General features: G+C 49.8%; 1 protein-coding gene across 1 annotated transcript in view; it reads right to left on the bottom strand.

Annotated features, from left to right (window-relative positions):
* Positions 1 to 18936, bottom strand: part of COL17A1 (collagen type XVII alpha 1 chain) — a 49209-nt gene that overhangs the window by 22971 nt on the left and 7302 nt on the right. The window contains exons 4-20 of the mRNA XM_036336068.1: positions 18610 to 18714; positions 16858 to 16989; positions 14314 to 14361; positions 13376 to 13411; positions 12234 to 12281; positions 10747 to 10884; positions 9319 to 9477; positions 8415 to 8486; positions 7104 to 7175; positions 6229 to 6297; positions 5080 to 5241; positions 4633 to 4713; positions 3189 to 3233; positions 1724 to 1942; positions 710 to 928; positions 393 to 422; positions 7 to 33 (exon numbers count right to left, since the gene is read on the bottom strand). Coding sequence (XP_036191961.1) covers positions 7 to 33; positions 393 to 422; positions 710 to 928; positions 1724 to 1942; positions 3189 to 3233; positions 4633 to 4713; positions 5080 to 5241; positions 6229 to 6297; positions 7104 to 7175; positions 8415 to 8486; positions 9319 to 9477; positions 10747 to 10884; positions 12234 to 12281; positions 13376 to 13411; positions 14314 to 14361; positions 16858 to 16989; positions 18610 to 18714 — 1662 coding nt within the window. The remainder of the gene's footprint in view (positions 1 to 6; positions 34 to 392; positions 423 to 709; positions 929 to 1723; positions 1943 to 3188; positions 3234 to 4632; positions 4714 to 5079; positions 5242 to 6228; positions 6298 to 7103; positions 7176 to 8414; positions 8487 to 9318; positions 9478 to 10746; positions 10885 to 12233; positions 12282 to 13375; positions 13412 to 14313; positions 14362 to 16857; positions 16990 to 18609; positions 18715 to 18936) is intronic.

Raw genomic sequence — 18936 nt, 5'->3', positions numbered from 1 at the left:
AGTTACCTTTGAGGCCTGGACTTCCCATGTCACCTAAAATAAGAAAGATAAAGCAATTGTGAATGGGGTGAGAACCCAAGGGCCTGTCTCATAGTCTGTAAGACCAGCTGACAGCAGGTGAACTGCATTTCAGGAGGAGCTGGCGTGGGGCGTGGCTTCCTCTCAGTCTCCATCTGTGTCACTTGGCACATCACCGGCCTCTCAGAGGATGCCCTAGGTCCCTTCCCGTCCTGAGATATTCTGACCGGACAGCCAATTCTCAACCCTCCCAACCGATGCTGAAAGATTTGTCTACTGCTCATCCTTCAATTTGGAAAACAGCTTTCTAATCCCAGAAAACAGGGCTCCAAGTTCAGGAAACGAGAGGGTAAGGGCTCAACCCACCACAGTACCTTTAGGGCCAGGGTTTCCTCGGAGATTGCCTACAAGAGAAAGTAAACCACGAGTTATCAGAGGTTACACATCTGCGTGACACACAGACACGAAAGGGATCTCTGTGGTGAAGTGGGGAGAAACTGAGGGTAGGACTAGCATTCAGATTCTAAAATGTGCTACTTGTGTGATATTGGGCAATTCTTTCCAGGCCTCAGTTTTCCCAACAGTAAAATGGGTTCACAGTACTGGTCCTGAGAGTGAAGGAAGTGTGAGAGTCCCCTGAGCAGGTACCACTCCACACACAGGCTGGCCCTTTGCCCTGTGATGCGCTCACCGTTTTCTTGCTCCATCATCAGCTTGTCCCTCATAAACAGCCAGAGCGCCTCCTGACTGGAAGCATCCAGCCCGGACTTGCCCATGCCTGTGCCCACATCGGGCGCCAGCCCCTGCAGCCGTTCCTTGTTGCTTCTCTCTATCTGCTCCTGCAGCAGCACACCGCTCCGCATCCGCTCCAGCTCGTCCACACGCGCTTTCAGCTTCCGCACCTCCTCCGCTGAAATGGCAGAGGGGCAGCTCAGCCGAGGGGCAGCCCGGTGCCTTCCCAGCACACACTCACTCCCCCGGAAGCCTGAACTGGGGACTCTAGGGGCTGGGGAACTTCTCCTTGCCATTGGGGACATATTAAATATACATATATATTTACTGATTTCAGAGAGGACGGGAAAGGGTGAGAGAGATAGAAACATCAATGATGAGAGAGAATTAATTGGCCACTTCCTGTCTGTCCCCACTGGTTATCTAGCCCTCAACCTGGGCCTGTGCCCTGACCAGGAATCAAACTGTAGCTTCCTGCTTCATAAGTCAATGCTCAACCACTGAGCCACACAGGCCAGGCTGTTGGGGACAATTTGATAGAATGCTTATGGCTAGCAGCCAGATGATGGCTAGCTACTCAAAACTGTCATTGACCTTTAAAGAAACCTGGTCAGGGTGGGTGGGCTCAGTCTTCTCATTTGAGAGAGTGATAGTGCTGGCCCTCACCCTCCCTGGGAGCTGTGTGAGGCCAACAGAGCTGTGGCGGGCAAAACTGCTATGAGAAGGGCTGGCCTGACTACCCTACCCAGGCAGCTGGGAGCCTAGAGCAGTGCTGCAGGGATGGGGGCCTGGGCAACGGAGCTGCACCAGAATCCCATCTCCGACATTAGGCGGCGTCCTCCCAGTGCCTGTTTCCCCACCTACAGCACAGAGCTCTGCACTGATGCCTGACACTTGGGACACAGCCAATTCCTACCCTTTGAATGGGCAGCTGGGCAGTGGGACCGGCTGCCCTGCCATCGTCACCACGTACCCAGAGCAATGAGGCCGAAGAGCAGCCCCAGGAGCAGCAGCCAGGTGAGCAGCAGGCCCAGCAGCCACTTCCACCAGCTGCAGCAGGAGCCGCAGGGGCACCAGGCGGGCGCTGCTCCCCATGGGCCTGCGCCAACACCGCCGCCAGCACCACCACCGCCGCCGCCACCTTTACCGCCACCGACACCGTTATGGTGATCGTAGCTGTAGCCGTGGATATCTGTGGGGGAGAGAGGAAGGGGAAGGTGAAGGCAGGTGGCTTTGGCTCTCTTCCCTCTAAATCCTCTGGCTGTGGGGACTTTGTGGGCCTGAGTGAATGTAAGTAAGTCTTTCAGGTTCGTGTGCGACTGTGAAGGATGAGGCTGGTGAAGAGCAGAAGTCTGACAACCCTGGGCTTGAGCTGTGTGACCCTGAGATGGTCATGTAACTACTGTTTCCCTTTTTCCCCTTTTCTTTTCTTTTAACTACAATGAGCTTAAAGGATGACTTACTTCATAGGACAGCTGCTGAGTGAGACGAGAGGCATGGAAGGCAGTTAGCCGGGGATGTAGCACAGAGGGCTCGGTTTAAAACTCTTTTTTTATTTTATTTTTTTAAAATATATTTTTATTGATTTCATAGAGAAAGGGAGAAGGGAGAGATAGAAACATCAATGATGAGAGGAAATCATTGACTGGCTGCCTCCTGCACACCCCCTACTGGGGATCGGGCCGCAACTCAAGCACGTGCCCTGACTGGAATCGAACCCGGGACCCTTTAGTCGGCAGGCTGATGCTCTAGCCACTGAGCCAAACCAGCTAGGGCTCGGTTTAAAACTCTTGATGAAGAACTTTGACCTGCCACAACCTACATTTTATTAGGCCCAAACCAAAGGTGTTCCCATCTCCATGGTGCAGTGTTCACACTCTGTGTGTAACCCCCAAGTGCCTAGAATGACGCTCAGCATTTAAGGCATGCCCCAATTTTTGTAAAAGGCTTTGCTAGTTTTTAAAATGGGGTGCTAGCCCTTGCTCTGCCTCTCTTACAAGGCAGAGGAGGAAGAGAGGAAAGTGTAAAGGGTTGGAGATGTACATGAATTACTGCCACCTTAAAGCCTCTGTGTGTATGTCTGGGGGGTGGACAACAGCAGCCCTGCTGTGCTGCTCCTGCCATAGGGGGAGCCCCTGGACCTGAGGGCAGGTAGCAGAGTGAGTGTGTGAGTGTGTGTGTGTGTGTGTGTGTGTGTGTGTGTGTGTGTGTAGGGAGGGGGGAGCTGTGAGCAAATTGCCCCTGAACTAAGCTTCTTCTGCAAACCACTCTAGCCCCGGCCTGTCCCCTCCACCCCGCTCCCTTGAGCCTTCAGAGACACTCTTTAGAGTTGGGTGGCTCAGGTGTGCACTGGCTCCAGGCTAGGGGGCCTTATCTGTTCCTCACCATCACCAGTCCCATGGGCTGCTGTCACTGCAGGACTCGCCGGGCTCACCTACCTGTGGAGGCCGCTTTGCCCTTTGTGGACACGGTCTTCACGTCTCCTGAAAGACAAGCACCGAGAAGAGGTTTTGACCTGAGCTTTTATGTATTTTTATTTTTAAAAATATATCTTTATTGATTTCAGAGAGGAAGGGAGTGGGAGAGATAGAAACATTAATGATGAGAGAGAATCATTGATTGGCTGCCTCCTGCACACCCCTCATTGGGGATCGGGCCTGCAACCGAGCCATGTGCCCTTGATTAGAATCAAACTCAGGACCCTTCAGTCCACAGGCCAACGCTCTATCCACTGAGCCAACCTGTCTAGGGCTTGACTTGAGCTTTTAAATGTGAGGAGCCCACAGACAGCCTCTGTGCAGATTTTGGGCAGGGCGTTAGGTAGATGTACCCCATGTACCCCCAGGCACCTTGAGTAATTGCATCAATGCAGACATGACTTAACAAACAATTAATGGTGGGGAAAAGCAGTGTCATAACCCTCTTGTGACCTGAAACCTGTAAAGCCCTAGACATTTTCAGAGGACCACTGAGGAGTGACCTTTGCTCTCAAACAATAAATATGCTTGAGAGAAATGACTTGATTTTTTTTGGTGAAGGGACTTTTATTTTTAATTTATCTATATTGTTGAAAGTATTACAGATGTCCTTTTTTTCCCCATTGACTCCCCATCCCCAGGTCTCCTTGGCGAAGGGACTTTGAATGCAAGTTCCTGACCTGGGGTGGAGGGACTCGGACAGCAAGGATGGGCTGGGAGGAGGGCTGTTCATGAGTTCCTGATGCTATCTGACCATGGAGTGTTTGTGGGCAGGTGTGAGATTTTCTGGGAAAGTTGTTCACAGCTTTCATCAGATTCTGAAAGGGTCTTTTGGCTTCACTGCCCCGTTTCCACCCCTACAATGTAAGGAACTGCTAACTTAGGCATTGTCAGGGCTGGGACTGATTTCATTTGCATTTATCTAAAAATGTTCTATGATGTACTTTTCCCTTCCTTTACTGACCCCGCCCTTCCCTCCCCCCTGAAACCAGTGATTTGGAGAGATGTTTCGGGACTCACAGCAGTGGAGCGATGTGTGTATCTACAAGAGGATCCAGGTATTTGAGAAGAAAAAATAAAGCTAGCAAGTGCTTTGCAAAGCATTTTTCTATTAGTTCTGAAAATTAAGGGAGGATGAGTAAGGTGAGAAAAAAAAATATTGTAGGCTTTACACATGTCATAGGAAAGCTTTTGTTTCAATATTGTACGCGCACGAATCAATTGGAATCCTGTTAAAACGCAGCCTCTGGGCTAGGGCCTGGGCGTCTGTAACAGGCTCCCAGGTGCTGCCACTGCTGCTGGTCCAGGGACCACCTGTGGAGTCGTGAGGTCTCAGGAGACAAATGCGTAAATGAAACGTGGATGGGCTGAAGGCAAGGTGGACAGAGATCGGATGTAGTCTTACCATTAGTATCCAAGATCAGCTTAGTGTCAGTGGTGTAGGCAGCTTGCTTTTCCTTTTTTAGTGTGTCCTCTGAAAAAGAAGCTGTGCACACAACTCATGACAATCTAGGCTATTCCCTACCCCCTCTCCAACCCCACTCCACATCCTGTCCACATGGGGAGGTAGAGGTAGCCGGGTAGGAAGAGGACCCCGCCTTCCTGGGGTTAATCCCCCCATCTGTGTTTGTGTTTGGGGGTCTTGCTGAGGTTGCTCTTTTCCAGAATTTTCCAGGCTTGTCTGCATTCTAGGCAGACCCCAGGAGCACCCTGTTTAGGCAGGCAGTTTTTCATTTGAATGGATGACTGTGCTCTCACTATTAAAACATCTCAAACCACCTTGCTAGGACATTGGGTCTCCTACACTGTCTGCCTTTCTTCTGACACCTGAGTCCCTTGGGCTCCCACGTACTTGCAGCGATGCTGGCGGGGGAGGCAGTAAAGACCTTCCCGCTGTCCTTGTTCATGATCAGCAGCTCCATCTCCTTCTTGGCAGGCACGTTATCTTTCTCCAGGATCAGGAACTTACAGTCCTTGTGTAAGATCTCATCATTCTGGACACTCGTGGTACAGGCTAGAGAGGAAGAGGTGGGTGAGGAGTAAGGAAAAGGTGCCAGGAGGAGGTGGAGGGAAGAAATGACCAGAAGAGGAAGGAGAGGGAAAAGGGGAGGGGGGAGGAAAAGAGAGATTAGTGGGTGTGTCCAAGGGTCTCTGGTCTCCCTGACAGTGGCTGCTAAGAAGCATCTTGGGGACCAAAGACAGCCTCCCCTGCTTCACTGGGCCTGGTCGTGAGGAGGTTGGGTCCATGTCAGAAGTACTGGGGGGCTGGCTGATGAGCCACCCACCTGGACGCTACAGGATCTCTATTGAATGGACAAAAGTCCCCTTCTCAGGCCCTTCTTTAACCTGCTGGGTTCATTTCTATCCTTCAGGTCTCAGGTGTTAGCGTCCTGGGGGTTTTCCTGGCCACCCCGTCTAATATACACACATTCCTTTTTCTACTCTTTCACCTATTTCTTTCCTTCAAATTATCTTGCCAACTTGTTTATCTGCATCCACTGCAATTGTCAGGCTGGTGGGCAGGAACCTAGCATGCCTTGTTCATTCTGTGGTCCAGGCGCTTAGAACAGCGTCCGGGAGGAAACACCCAGGATCAGAGCCATGGCGGAAGCGGCCGACCCTGTGCGGTGAGCCCAAATTGATAAAGGGTCTGCAGAAGGTAGGGAGGGTGTGGCAGCTTTGACCGGCTCCTTGGTTCTTGCCATGGGTGACAGGTAACAGGAGCAGGCCAGGGGCTTCCAGACAAAGATGGGAGCTGGGGTGTAAGTGTCTGACCCTAGGCCGGTGCGGAGGGTGAAGCTTCCTGCCTCCCTTGGACAGAAAGGTCAAGGTGAGGTCAGGGAGATGCTCATCTCTGCTCCTTTCTAGAAGTTACCGAGAGGCCTATTTGGGACCTTAGACCACCAATGGGTTATATCCACTCTTCCATATGCTAAGTGTCACCAAGGAGCAATTCTTCTGGCGCTGCAGCCTGCCCCTGGCAGCTGGGGACAGCACTCACCGGCAGAGGTGGACACGCCAGTGCTCACAACAGCAGGGCTCTGGGGTACGTTTTTCTTCATCCCGTAGGCTGCAAGAGAGGAACCACTGAGTGAGTGGGACCAGAGTGGGAGGGCAGCTCCACGCAACTTAGCAGCAGCCTGACCAGCCCTGGCAGACAGGCAGCCTCCCCACGTGAGAGGAAGATAATAATAATGAATAATAATTATGAATGAATGATGAACATGAAGAATAAGGAATAATGCAATCAACTCTCCAGCCATGGGGGCAGCAATGAGAGCTTAGATGGAACTTTCTTTGGTATAATTCTCATCCTTCTAGAACAGTTCTAAAGGTCACCTCCTCCATGAAGTCCTCTTAGATTCTCCCACATTGCCTTCCCTTCTGAACTCCTACAACCCTACCACCTGCTCTGCACAGTTTGATTCATGTTATCTTATAGAACCCCCCCAATAGTTTCATGTTTATTACACTTTTTACTCCAACTAAACAGTAAGCAAATTGAGGGCCAGGACGGAGGCTCATGCCTCTCCTGTCCACCTTCCCCCAGGTGTGCACAAGGGGCAAACCATAAAATCAGCCAGATGATTGATTTTCAATGGCAGTGGGCAGTCAGGGCCAGCAGTGAATCACAGGGCTACACAGGTGACACCCCACAGTAATATTCCCCCAGGTATTCACGTGTCTGATCCAGCAAATGATCGAGGTTGGCATCTCTAGGTTGGGGGTGGGGGCTGTTTCTTTGGTGGGAAAGGTTGATTGATTTTTAGGGACATCCTGGTCCCTCTGATTCAGTGGTTGAAAGGAATATTGTAAGTTATAGCTGCAAAGAAGCACTACTTCCCAGCCCCTAAGCTCCAAGCCTCAGCTACTGACCTGTGGAGGTGGTGGCCATGCCATGGGACAGGGCGGATGAGCTGGGGGCCAGATTGTTCTGCATGCCAAACACTGAAAGGAATTGAAGACAGGTGAGCACAGGTGCAGAGAGGAGGGTCCTCAGCTTAAGGCAGCTCCACCCCCGGCACCCCAACACCTTTCATGATAAATAAATGCCTTTGCATATGACAGAGATTCCCAAACTTTCTCAGTTCTCACATTCTAAGTGACAGCATTTTTTTTATGCCCACCTCCCCATCTTGGGCTCGAAGTTACGAAGAGTTCCATTTATTGAATACTTATGTCTACACAGCTTACAGTGGTAGTTCACACAGGGTCTGACATTTCACTGTATTCAAAAATACCCTTGGAATGTAAAAACACCCCAGAGTTCCCTGTTCCCGACAGCACCCTAGGGTGCCTTGGTGCACAGTGTGGGTACTGTGGGCATAGGATACAGACACAAGGGGGCCAGAGGCATAGACTTGGCAGAGACCTCGTTTTCCCTTGAACTCTTCCTTCTGACTCAAACACATCAAGCTCCCCTCAACCCTAGTCTGACTTCAAAGCCGAAGCTCACTCCTCCCGTTAACGCTTTCTCTTATTCCATCCTGTGTAGTGTTTGGGGTACAAGATTGTGGATTTAATATCTTCGGTCAGGACTTGGCTAAACAGAATAGCAAAGGCAGAAGAAATGAAGCCTGAACCAGGTGTCTTCTGGGTTTGGTGGGATGCTAGTCAATTGGAGGTGTTGAAATTAGAGGTATGCCGGTCAAGTAAATAAGCAGGCCCACATCATCATGTTAAATAGTCATATGCCACAAGGAGAAGGCATATTCCTTTAAAAAAAGAGGTGGCTGGTGACTTACATTCAGGCTGTTGCAATGTGTGTGGAAATAGAGTGAATACATTTGAGCTCCCAATGACCTACAGTATTTATAAAAAGACCTGAAGAAAGAGCTTTCTAACTTTATAATGTTGTGGTTTTCTTTTTTTGTTTGTTTTACCTGAAATGTCCTAAGCCAGGCCTCACCTAGCTTCCTTCCTCCCATTTCTCCACCTCTCAGAGAAAACATGTAAGTGAGGTCTCTGGCCCTCCACTCTTAGACCTCTCCCTTGGGGGTTGGGCTGTCTCTGACTCGGGCAGCCCTGGGCCACTGCCTGTGTTGGTGTATATGCAGGAGTGTCCTCATGCTCCCGGGCAGAAAGGACCTCTTCTCTGGAAACCATAGATTTTCCTCACCAGGAAGGAGCATGTATATATTAAAGCAAACCACCTGGAAAGGGCGATGGACACTGGCGAGCACTGACCTGAGGAGCAGGTGCTGATCCCGGGGTGCAGAGTAGGGGAGCAGGAAGCCATGTTGTTTGGAACTCCAAAGACTGCAGGGGAGAAGGGGGGCTGTGAGAGGGACATCCCACCCAGAACAGGGGGTGCCCCAAAAGCTCCAGAATTAACAGGTTGCATTTTTATATTTTGTTAAATTTGTTTTTAGGAAAATCGTAGGCACTTGCCTTGCCGCAGAGAACCATACATTCGTCTCTGGTTTGCACCTTAGATCACAGCCAAGGGCTGGTCAGGCCTCAAGTGGACATTAGCTCTGGCCAAAGCCCACTTGTTAGTGACCATTTTACAGAAAAGGAACTTGGCCTGGCCAGTTTTGCTCAGTGGTTGAGGATTGACCCAGGAACCAAGAGGTCACGGGTTTGATTCCCTGGTCAGGGCACATGCCTGGTTTTGGGCTCAATCCCCATTAGGGGGTGTGCAGGAGGCAACTGATCGATGTTTCTCTCTCATCCATATTTCTATCTCTCTATCCCTCTCCCTTCCTCTCTCTCTAAAAAATAAATAAAAAGAGATTAAAAAAGAAAAGAAAAGGAACTTGAAACCCAGAGACGGTAAATAACTAGCTCAGGGTCACAGTTAATGCACATGAAGTCAAACCAGGTTCCTTGCACCTGCTTTCATGTTTTTCCCACTGCGTTTTTTCTGATGCATGTGGAATATAGATCTTTTTATAGAGGACCCACCCAAAGAAACACTTTGGAGACTGAAAGGAAATGAAGTTCCAGTGGAAAAACCTTGGGATGTTTGGCCACAGAAAGCCCCTCTAGCAAGCCTTGGGGACGCTGGACACCAGCAGGGTCTCTCAGCTCCAGGTAAAGGGGAGGAGAGCTCAGGGGTGGGAGGGGACGTGCACTGCGCATCACATACCTGATCCTGAGGAATAGGCATTGGTGTTGAGGAGGGACGAGCTGTGGGTTGTCATGTTGTTGTGATAGGTCCCCATGGAGGACCCTGCCGGCAAGGTGGAGGACCACATGTGGGAGGGAAGGTTGGCATCCAGGATGGTTGCATCATAGGTGCCGGACACTGGAAACAGACAGACAGACTCCCCAGTGAGAGACAAACCAGAACTCTGTGCTGGGGTGACCCAGTTGGCCCTGTTTGCTGGGACTTTCCTGGTTTAGCCCTGAAGGTCCCACATCCCAGCAACCTCTTGGCCCAGGGCAAACTGGGGCCGTTGGTCATCCCAGTTCTGCCTGAAGCCTCGGAGCTGGTGCAACCTTATCCCTTGGGTTAGACGCTCTTGCTGGCTCTTGATGAAATTTGAAGTAGGTCTCCCGTTTCTCCTTCTAAGCCCCTCTCCCCACCTCCTCTGAGCGGTCCCCACCAATGTTCTCATTCTCTCTTTATTCCTGTCTCCACCTTCAAAGATAGCAGGGAGCAGCGAGTGAGGCCCCACAGCGAATGCCCACAGGATTCCAGGCGCACAGCCAGCACAGGCAGGGAGCCCACACTTCCAAGGCCACTCCACACGGACGACAGCCTTTTCTGGTTAAACTCGCCTTGCCACGGAGACCCAAAGGCACTCTGCCCCCAAGAAGGGGTTCTGGTGCTTCTTCAAATCTGAAGCCAATTCTGCCTATTCCTCCTACGAGAGGGAGCTAGCCCCGCAGGTCATAAAGTGCTCTGAGGTTTCGGTTGTATTAAAAAGTAAAAGGAAGATCACAATCTCAAGGTTTCTCCGCCCACCCCAGTAGCAAATGACAGGAAAGTTTCATTCAAATCCTAGCAGAACTGGCTTTTTTCCTCATCTCCCTCCAAGGGTCTCCTCATTCCTCTTTCTGCCTCCCAAAGACCCCACCTTACACGTGGTAGGCATGTGATATATGAGTTTTGAACAACCCTCATCCCATCTGACCATGATCTCTTGGTTATCTGACTGCCCCAGAGGCCCTCACCTCCACGAGGGCAATGGCTATGGCTGTCTTGTTCATTGCCTTTCCTCAGTGCCTGGTGCTTGGCATGGAGGAGGCACATAATAAACATTCACTGAATGAATAAATGAATGAATCAATAAAAGAAAACATGACAACTTCCCAGTATTCTTCATTTGGGGAACCTGGCCAACACATTCCCAGGAGATGTCGAGAAACTCCTGGAGGAAATCTCTAGGATGTAGAGCCTGACTCAGCAGGCCCCTGGGATGGCTGACCAGCCCACATTTTCATGCTGCATAAAGGGCAGTGCTTTGCCGTAGTCTGGAGGGCCTGCCAGGGTATGACTGAATTCCTGGACCAGGACTAACATACCACCTTGTTCCCTTCCCTCCGCGCAGCCCCGGGCTGTAGGGCTCACCTGACTGGGAGCTCACGGTTTTGGTCTCCACGGTGCCTTTCTTAGGGATGGGGAGCGTGTGGGAGGAATTCCGGGTGGGGCTCACGCTTGCTGATCGGCTTCCCTTGACCAGACGTTTAACTTCATCCAATTCCGTCCCTGTAGAAGAATCCCCACATTTTCCATTAGGCCCAGGATGATTTCCCAAGTCCGGCTGCAGTGAGAGTTACATTTATGGCATTCTGAACACGAGGGAGGATGGCATCTACTTTGCATGCTGGGACATTTCTGGTTAGCCTGATAATTTTTGCATTTTGTCAATTTATAGCACTTATTAACCTGGCACTTTGTAATATTAATGGCCTCATAAATATAGTGCCTCTACAAGGAGGTCAAAATCATTGGTAGATATTTCCTAATTATACCTCATCAGACACCACAGGGATGACTCTGTGGCTGAAAGACAATGTCATCCTGGGTCAAGGGAAATTTATACCCAGGGCAGTTAGAGAACCAGGCCCCTTGAGACAAATGGTTCAGTAGTGATTTCAACCCCAGGGCAGGACCCCTCAGGTGTCGGGTCCCTGACCTTGTATGCTCTGCAGTGTCAGAGGGATTTGTGGCCCACAACTCCTAAACATTATGCTGCTTTTGTGTGAGTTAGTTTTAAGCCCGTCTGGCTGGTATTATTTGCAGCAAGGCGATCTAGTGGAGCAGGCTCCCTGTGCTCCCCACATGGCAAATAGCAGAGGAGGGAGAAGGGGGAGGCATGGTGCAAGGGCAATGCATAAAAGGAGACAGATTTGGAGACAACACTTGCTGGAGGACCACCCAGGACCCCCTCCCCTGATATCCTCCTCCTATGGACTCAGCACCCTTAAGCCTAGAAGGGCACAGGTGGGACAGCATCAGGCCTAGAGTCAGATTCCTGGACCTCAGGCACTGAGCTCTTTGGGCAAGTGCCCATCTCTGATTCCCGAGCCACCCACTCAGCTCCTGTCCTAATAGTTGGGCTCATTTCAAAATGTCAAATAACCTCTAACAAGAACAAAAGAAGTCTAACACAGTCAGCAGACAGAGAGAGGGAATCCCTAACATTTGAGATTGCTGCTTTTCCTTCAGCCACACTGAAGCTTTCTCCAAAGTCTCATCATATGGTCCTCAAATGTCTGCCAACTCATCCCATGGAGCCTAATTGACCCACCCTTCAGTCTTTCTTCAAGTGACACTAACCCAGGAAGGCTTCCCAGGACTCCTGCTCCCTCCTCTCCCTGAGCTGTCATAGTTGGTTGTTGACTGCCTCCCTATTAGTCTGTGAACAATGGAACAGCAGGGACTGTGACTTACTCAGCTCCTTTCCCCCTCCCTGCTGCCCCTAGCACAGGATCTCTCTCACAGAAGGCCTTCAGAGACATTTAATGATTGAGTGACTGCACACACACACACACACACACACACAGCCCTGGATTCTTGGGCTCTTTCTTTTCAGCAAGACAGTGACCACTTACATCGAGTAGATGGGGATGCACTCTGCAGTCGCACTCGGATTTCACTCTCTGCAGGAGGAAAGGGAAGGAGACGGCTGTGAGTGAAGGAACTTGGGTCACAGAGTCTGACACTGAGCTCTGAGCAGTGGATAAATCTTTGGGCTGTTTTGAGATCTGTGTCCTGGGAACAGGACACCCAGGTATACTCAGGACGAGTGCTGCTCAAAAAGAAATGTCCTCTCCCTACACCCCAGCCTGCCCACTGCACACCTCCAGCCGCCTGGAGACGTTCTGATGAAACCCCAGGCTGAAGAGGCGGCTCCATCACAGTCACCAATGACCCGCCTCTTTCCAGTCACTCGTTTCCCAGTTGCCAGGACCACGCTGCTCTCCCGCCTCCAGGGTCTCTCAGGCAGTAGCGAGAGGATTCTAAAACCTGTAATGTTTACTTAGCCATTTTGGCTTCTTCAGAAATGCAGAGGGCAGAAAGTGGGTAGTTTAACATTATTAGTTTCAGGTGGAAGACTGCCATCTTTCCACTATCAGCCTAAAGCTGTGGTTGGTTGGTATGTTCCTAACTTTTCAAGTCTAGGCTGGCCATCAAGAACTCCCAAAGCCTACGAAGAATTCTGCCTTCTGCGTGGCCCTGACAACTGCTCCTCACCAGGTTCAATAAGGGCAGCTTGCCCGGGACCATGTTTTCCGACTATAGCCTTATCCATGGGCAGATGTGGAGAGTGCCAAACTGTCACAGAGCCCTTTGTCCCCAGGGATAATTGGAAAAAGAAGGGCTTTTGCTTAGTTTTGATGCATAAAGGCATTCACAGCACCGCTTGTTAAAGTCAACCAGGAGATTAGAAGTGAAACAAGATGTAGCGCCAGCATCTTCAGACAATCCACAGCAGAACCAACTGCTGCCCAGGTGGTTACCGTGCGTTTTTATTCCTGTCTCCACGTGCTTATTAGTTTACAGTCATATCTACCCTTCCCATCCTGGTGGAGCCAGCAGAAGATTCCCAGGATGCTGTAGGCCCCTTGAGGGTAGAACCAGGCCTCATTTATTCTTCTGCACTCCTCCCATTTCCCGGCTCAAGGCTGGACACGTTAAATGCTCAGAAAATACTTCTTGATTGAACTGAATTGAACCCAGAGATAGAGCTCACCTCGTGTTTGGCTACGTCCTCTGGTTGTAGAAGATGCTGAGAAACAAACAAACAAAAAAGTTATCTTAAGCATAGATAAGAGGTGGTGTGCTAAATATTTTTGATGTGGGGGTAGAACTATTTGGGTTGGGGGAGGAGCTGGTTTTCACAGTATGTGTTTTCCAGATAGGTGTCCTTATGGATAGTGGATGTTCAATAAATGATGACCATGTAGCCAAAAGGCAGAGAAAGTTTTGCAAGGCCCCCAGTGCATTTAAGGTGTTAAGGTAGCTAAATGAATGTTAAGTTAGCTCACACTTAGAGTGTTAAATTAGCTGAGGTAATCCGCTTAGGAGCATGATCCATTTGGACTAGCTCCCTACCCACTGATCAAATGTTATCAAAAGGCTGCCAGATCTTTTCTTTAGTTTTTTTGTTGAAAGCAAACAAATAAAATTATAACCACTATATAATCAATGATCATATCAATTCATATGCACAGTGAGAATCCAAGAATGTGGATGAAAGACTTAAGGCCAGAAGATACTTGGGTTTCACTTGTCCCACCATGTGCCTCTTAGAAGCCTGCTACGGTGGAAGTGCTGGGCTGTTTGGCATGTGTGTGTTCTGACCAGCACTCCTCTTTGCTGGAGGTCTCTATGGAAGGAAATAAATCCTACAATTGTTGCTTGGCCTTAGGGCTTATCTGTCCACGCCTTTGTATGAATAGTTTGCTATTTTGGTAGCCTCACGAGCAAAGGCTGCAACGATCCCCATAAATGTTTCAGGATGAAAAGCAAGAGAAAAACAGGTCAGCAGAGGTTAAACTCTTTTAGGAGAATCCATTTAACTCACGACGTTCCTCCCCCTACCCCCCCCCCCCCCCCCCCCCCCCAGCCCCCGGCCCTTTTCCAGTGCCTCATTTGACCATTTCTTCAGGAAATAAGCAGGGGACATACCAAATTCCTTCCGAGGGTACTCTGGAGAAGAGTTGCCACTGGAGCTCCCTGGAGAGAGGACAAAACACTCAGTACAGGCACACCTCGCTTTATTGCTCTTCACAGGTGTTGGTGTTTTCTACAAATTGAAGGCAAGATCCTCCACCAGCAAAAAGACTACGACTTGCTTCACTGCAATACTTGTTTCATTGAGGTGGCCTGGCCTGGCACCAAACTCGCAATATCTCTGAGGTCTGCCTGTACCAATGAGCACTTGAACCCAAACCGCTCCCGAGAGGGTGCTGCCGGGTACCCCTTTATGAACCTTGCGGCCTGCGTGTTCAGGAGGACAACAGGTGCTCTTCAGCGAGCTCCTGACTTACACCCGCTTTGCCTATCGGACATGGTTGCGGCCCTTAAGTCTGGTTCCTGGGCTACTTCAGTTGGGCAAAGATTGAACAAAGGAAGGTAAGAGCCTTTTTTGTTTTCACTTCCTCAACTGTTTGCCCCATGCCAGTGCTGGCGAAGGTGGCCTGGCCTGTAGATGTGCTGTTATCTAGGGTGTCTCTGACCTTGTGAAGGTCATCCTGAGTGTGGACCCTGTAAAAATGAAGGTACTAGCCCCTGTGTAGGCCCAACACCAGAAAGCACTGTGGTGACACCATGCTCTTAGCCTGGATTTGTGGCTCCCCAAGACTCCCTGGCAGTTCTGGTCTTAAGTCAGTTACTGGGGGTACCCATCCCTAATCCTGCTTCTCCAGTCACTATTAGACCCATTTGCTGCCTGGCTTGTCTGTTTTCCACTAAACCTGCTTCTGCAGATCACCAGACCTCCAAGTAACCTCCTCCTGCCTTCTCCTTCTTGACCCTGAGCACTCTCTTGTACTGACTTCAATGACGCCGCCTGTACCTAGTCTCCTGCTCCCCTCAAAGTATCTTCTTCCTCTGCATCCCCAGCTCTTTTTCTCTTACTTCCCCAAACTTTACCTTTCTTTGCTCTCTTCTGCTTTTTATACTCTCTTCCTCAGCCACCTCCTTCAGTTTTCCACCTTCTACTAACATCTCTTGGTGAATGACTCCAAATGGGGCGTTTGGCCTTGACTTCTTCCATGAGCTGAAGTCCTATGAGTCCCTCTCCCTGCTTGGTAACCCCACCTGAGAGCCCTGCCAGTAGTTCTATTTAAGGACCCAATAACTGAACTCATCTGTGTGAACTCCCTGCTGTAATTGTTGGCACCAACATGAACCCAACCACCCGTGTTCCTAATTTCAGTAGAATCACTAACTCCTTCTTCTTCCGTTAAAATAAAAAACAAAGGGAGACCAGCCTTAAAAATCCCCTGAACAGACAAAACTAGATGAATCATTCAAGCAAAGCGTAATTTAGCTAATTTTAAAAGCTGAACTAAGTCACCTCTTGCTTATGCCTCTGAAAATCATAAGCAAAACTGAAACTGCTTCCCAAGGTTAATATGAGGTAACCACTGACCAATTCCCTACCACTTAAGGAAATTCTAACAGTATAATCAGTCACCATGGAAAATAAACTACATAAAGCTGCTTTGTAACAGCACAACCTGGAGCCTCATTCCAGGTTTGGTTTGAGTGCTCTCAGCCTGCAAACTGTCTTTTTGGTGTGCACACAATACACTGTTACTAACTAGTATTTTAGTGATTCATTGGTTTTACTTCCGTAATTTCTGAACTTTTGACACTCCCCTTTTCCCAACATTTAATCAACTGTCAAACTGGCCAATTCCCCTTCTGCAATACCTCTCCCCTCCAGCTCCTCCTCTCCTCTCCTCTCCCACGGCTACCACCCTGGTCTCAGCCAAGTTTTCCCTTCCCTGGACTATTGAGCACAGTCTAACATGTCACCATGTTCAGCCCCTTTGCTCCCTATTTTTCCTGCACGTGGCTTTCAGAGTGCTAGTCCTGGACCTCAAATATGATCAACTCTTTTGCTCAAAAAATCTCTGTGGCTTCTCACTATATACAGAATAAAGTACAAACATCTTAGCCTGGCACTGATGCTGAGTCCCTCAAGCCCGCCCTCTTACCTAAGCACAAGGTCCTGACTCTACTGCCTGTCTCTGCTGTGCTGCTGCTCCCACAGCCTGGAGCACCCATCTCTCCACCTCTGGGTATCAAACTCTTCCACATCATGAAGGCCCAGCTCACAGGCACCTTCCCTAGAGACACTTTCCTGGAGACTCAGCTTGAAATGATAATTGCCTTGTACTTTGTATTATGGCTTTTATCTGTCATCTTAACTTGTCTATTGACTACAGATTCCTTGAAGACAAGATCCATTTAAGCCTCTGGTTCATTGAAGCTTCCCTCAAAGCATTCTGCATGGTGTCAAACACATGGTAGATATGTGATAAAATACCACATGAGAAAGTGACTAAATGAATGAATGAACGAAGGGGTAATGTCAGTCCTTAAAAGACATGAAGGAAGGGTGGAGAGAAAGGTGAGGGGGCAGGCCCAGGTGAATACAGGTGCCAATTCGTCAAAGGATGAGTGAGGTTACTGGGTAGAGAGTGGTTCTCTCTCTCATACCTTCGTATGTTCCATGGCGGGTGATGTGAGTTTTCCTTTCAAAGGTTGAGCCTGGTGAGTTGGGCAGAGTGGAGGCAGGTGAATGAGCCCTCCTGTAACTGGAGGTGGAGGCATTGCCTCGGGTGCTTCCACCTACAAACCAGAGAGAGTGTCAGTCCTCATAGCACTTCCGCAGATTGGCAGCCAGTGGCCTTAACCACGTACACCAGGCTGCTCCGAATGAAAGGGCCCCACGGAGCGGCCAGAGGACATCAGCACTGAAAGGCTCCACCCCACATTCCCTTGGGTGCTCAGAAATGGGGTAGCGTCATTGTCCCTACCCTTCCTCCCCAAGCTGGGGGTCCCTGATGCACATAGCTGCAGTGTATGGAAATGGAGGGGCTTTGGCAGGGTTGTTCTTGAGGACCTGGCACTAATCTGAGCTCACTGCTGGAGAGACTACATAATCCCATGTGGGAGGTTCCTCAACAGATGAGGGCAGGCGCTTCTCTTGGTCAGCCTGACCATTTGCCTGTCTTGGGTCTTTTTTTAAAAAATAATATATTTTTTATTGATTTCAGAGAAGAAGGGAGAGGGAGATAGAAACATCAATGATGAGAATCATTGATCAGCTGCCTCCTGCATGCCCCCTGCTGGGGATTGAGCACCCCAGGCATGTGCCCTGACTGGGAATCGAACTGCGACCTCCTGGTTCATAGGTTGATGCCCAATCACTGAGCTATACTGGCCAGGCTTGGGTCTTCTTCTTTAGTGTCACTCCAAGATTTTTAAAATGAATTGGTGCCCTAACCGGTTTGGCTCAGTGGATAGAGCGTCGGCCTGTGGACTGAAGGGTCCCAGGTTCGATTCCGGTCAAGGGCATGTACCTTGGTTGCGGGCACATTCCCAGTGGGGGGTGTGCAGGAGGCAGCTGATCTATGTTTCTAACTGTACCGCTCTTCCTTCCTCTCTGTGAAAAATCAGTAAAACGTATTTTAAAAACAAAATAAAATGAATTGGTGGGCTATGTGTGTGCTTGCTTTGACCCTATGCCCTGTTTTGTTTTGCTTAGTTTGAAAGCTACCATGAAAGAGTGGTTCATGGGGAACAATGGGCCGATGTTGGGTGCTTGCCCAGTGGAAACTCTCAGGGTGTGGGATCAGATTCCCTGCGCACAGTGACCCAGTCCTTCAGTTTCTTTAGTGCAGGGGTCCTCAAACTTTTTAAACAGGGCGCCAGTTCACTGACCCTCAGACCATTGGAGGGCCGGACTATAGTTTAAAAAAAAACATTCCACACATGCGCACTGCGGGCCCCGGACGAGTCGGCTGCTAAGCAACAGGCAGCGGCAGCAAAAACACCCGGCAGGCCCGATAAATGCTTTCGGTGGCCCGCATGTGGCCCGCGGGCCATAGTTTGAGGACCCCTGCTTTAGTGGTTGTTGTGAATTCAAATTGTAAACCCTCAGATGTGCACACTCTTCTCTAAAGGAGATGGCTTAAAGAGTGATTCAGGGGGGAAGGAGCCACCTCCCCGCAAAGCCTCCTTAATTAATTATTGTTATTTATATTAGGGAAATAATGAAAGTTGGCCCCATTGTAGGTCGGCATCAAATGCAGATGATGTGAAAGTCTCACTTTTTCTGGGTTCGGTGTTATTTACATGCTCTTTGGGTCATTTGGATGGATGGCAGTTTGGCCCCTCTCCTTGCAGGACTCAATCTGTCCTAGGCTGCTCTTCCCCCACCCTCAACCCCCACCAGCAGGCACTTACTTGAGTTTATGTAGCCGCTGCTGCCATGGGTCAGGCTCTGTTTCTCCAGCCGGCTTCCTCCACTGAGGGAGCCAGTTTTAGCGTAGCCATTGGTGGTCCCCCCTTCTGCAGAGACAAGGAGCAGGTGATCATTTCTGGGTGGAGTCAGCCCAGAGGGTCCTTTATCCCTTGACCCTTGGAAGCCTTCCCTCGCTTTCCAACCATGACCTTCATGGTTTGAGCTCCCTTTCCCATCTACAGTGCAAGCTGCCAGGCTCTCATTTCATTTGTTTCTGATACAAATGTGAAAAGGAAATATTCCACCCGATTTAAAAAGAATGTCTTCTG

The sequence above is a fragment of the Myotis myotis genome, unplaced genomic scaffold (assembly GCF_014108235.1).
Source record: "Myotis myotis isolate mMyoMyo1 unplaced genomic scaffold, mMyoMyo1.p scaffold_m19_p_15, whole genome shotgun sequence".
In the NCBI taxonomy this organism is placed as follows: Eukaryota; Metazoa; Chordata; class Mammalia; order Chiroptera; family Vespertilionidae; genus Myotis; species Myotis myotis.
Note: the sequence above shows the minus strand (reverse complement) of the source record. Positions and strands in the feature narration are given on the sequence as shown.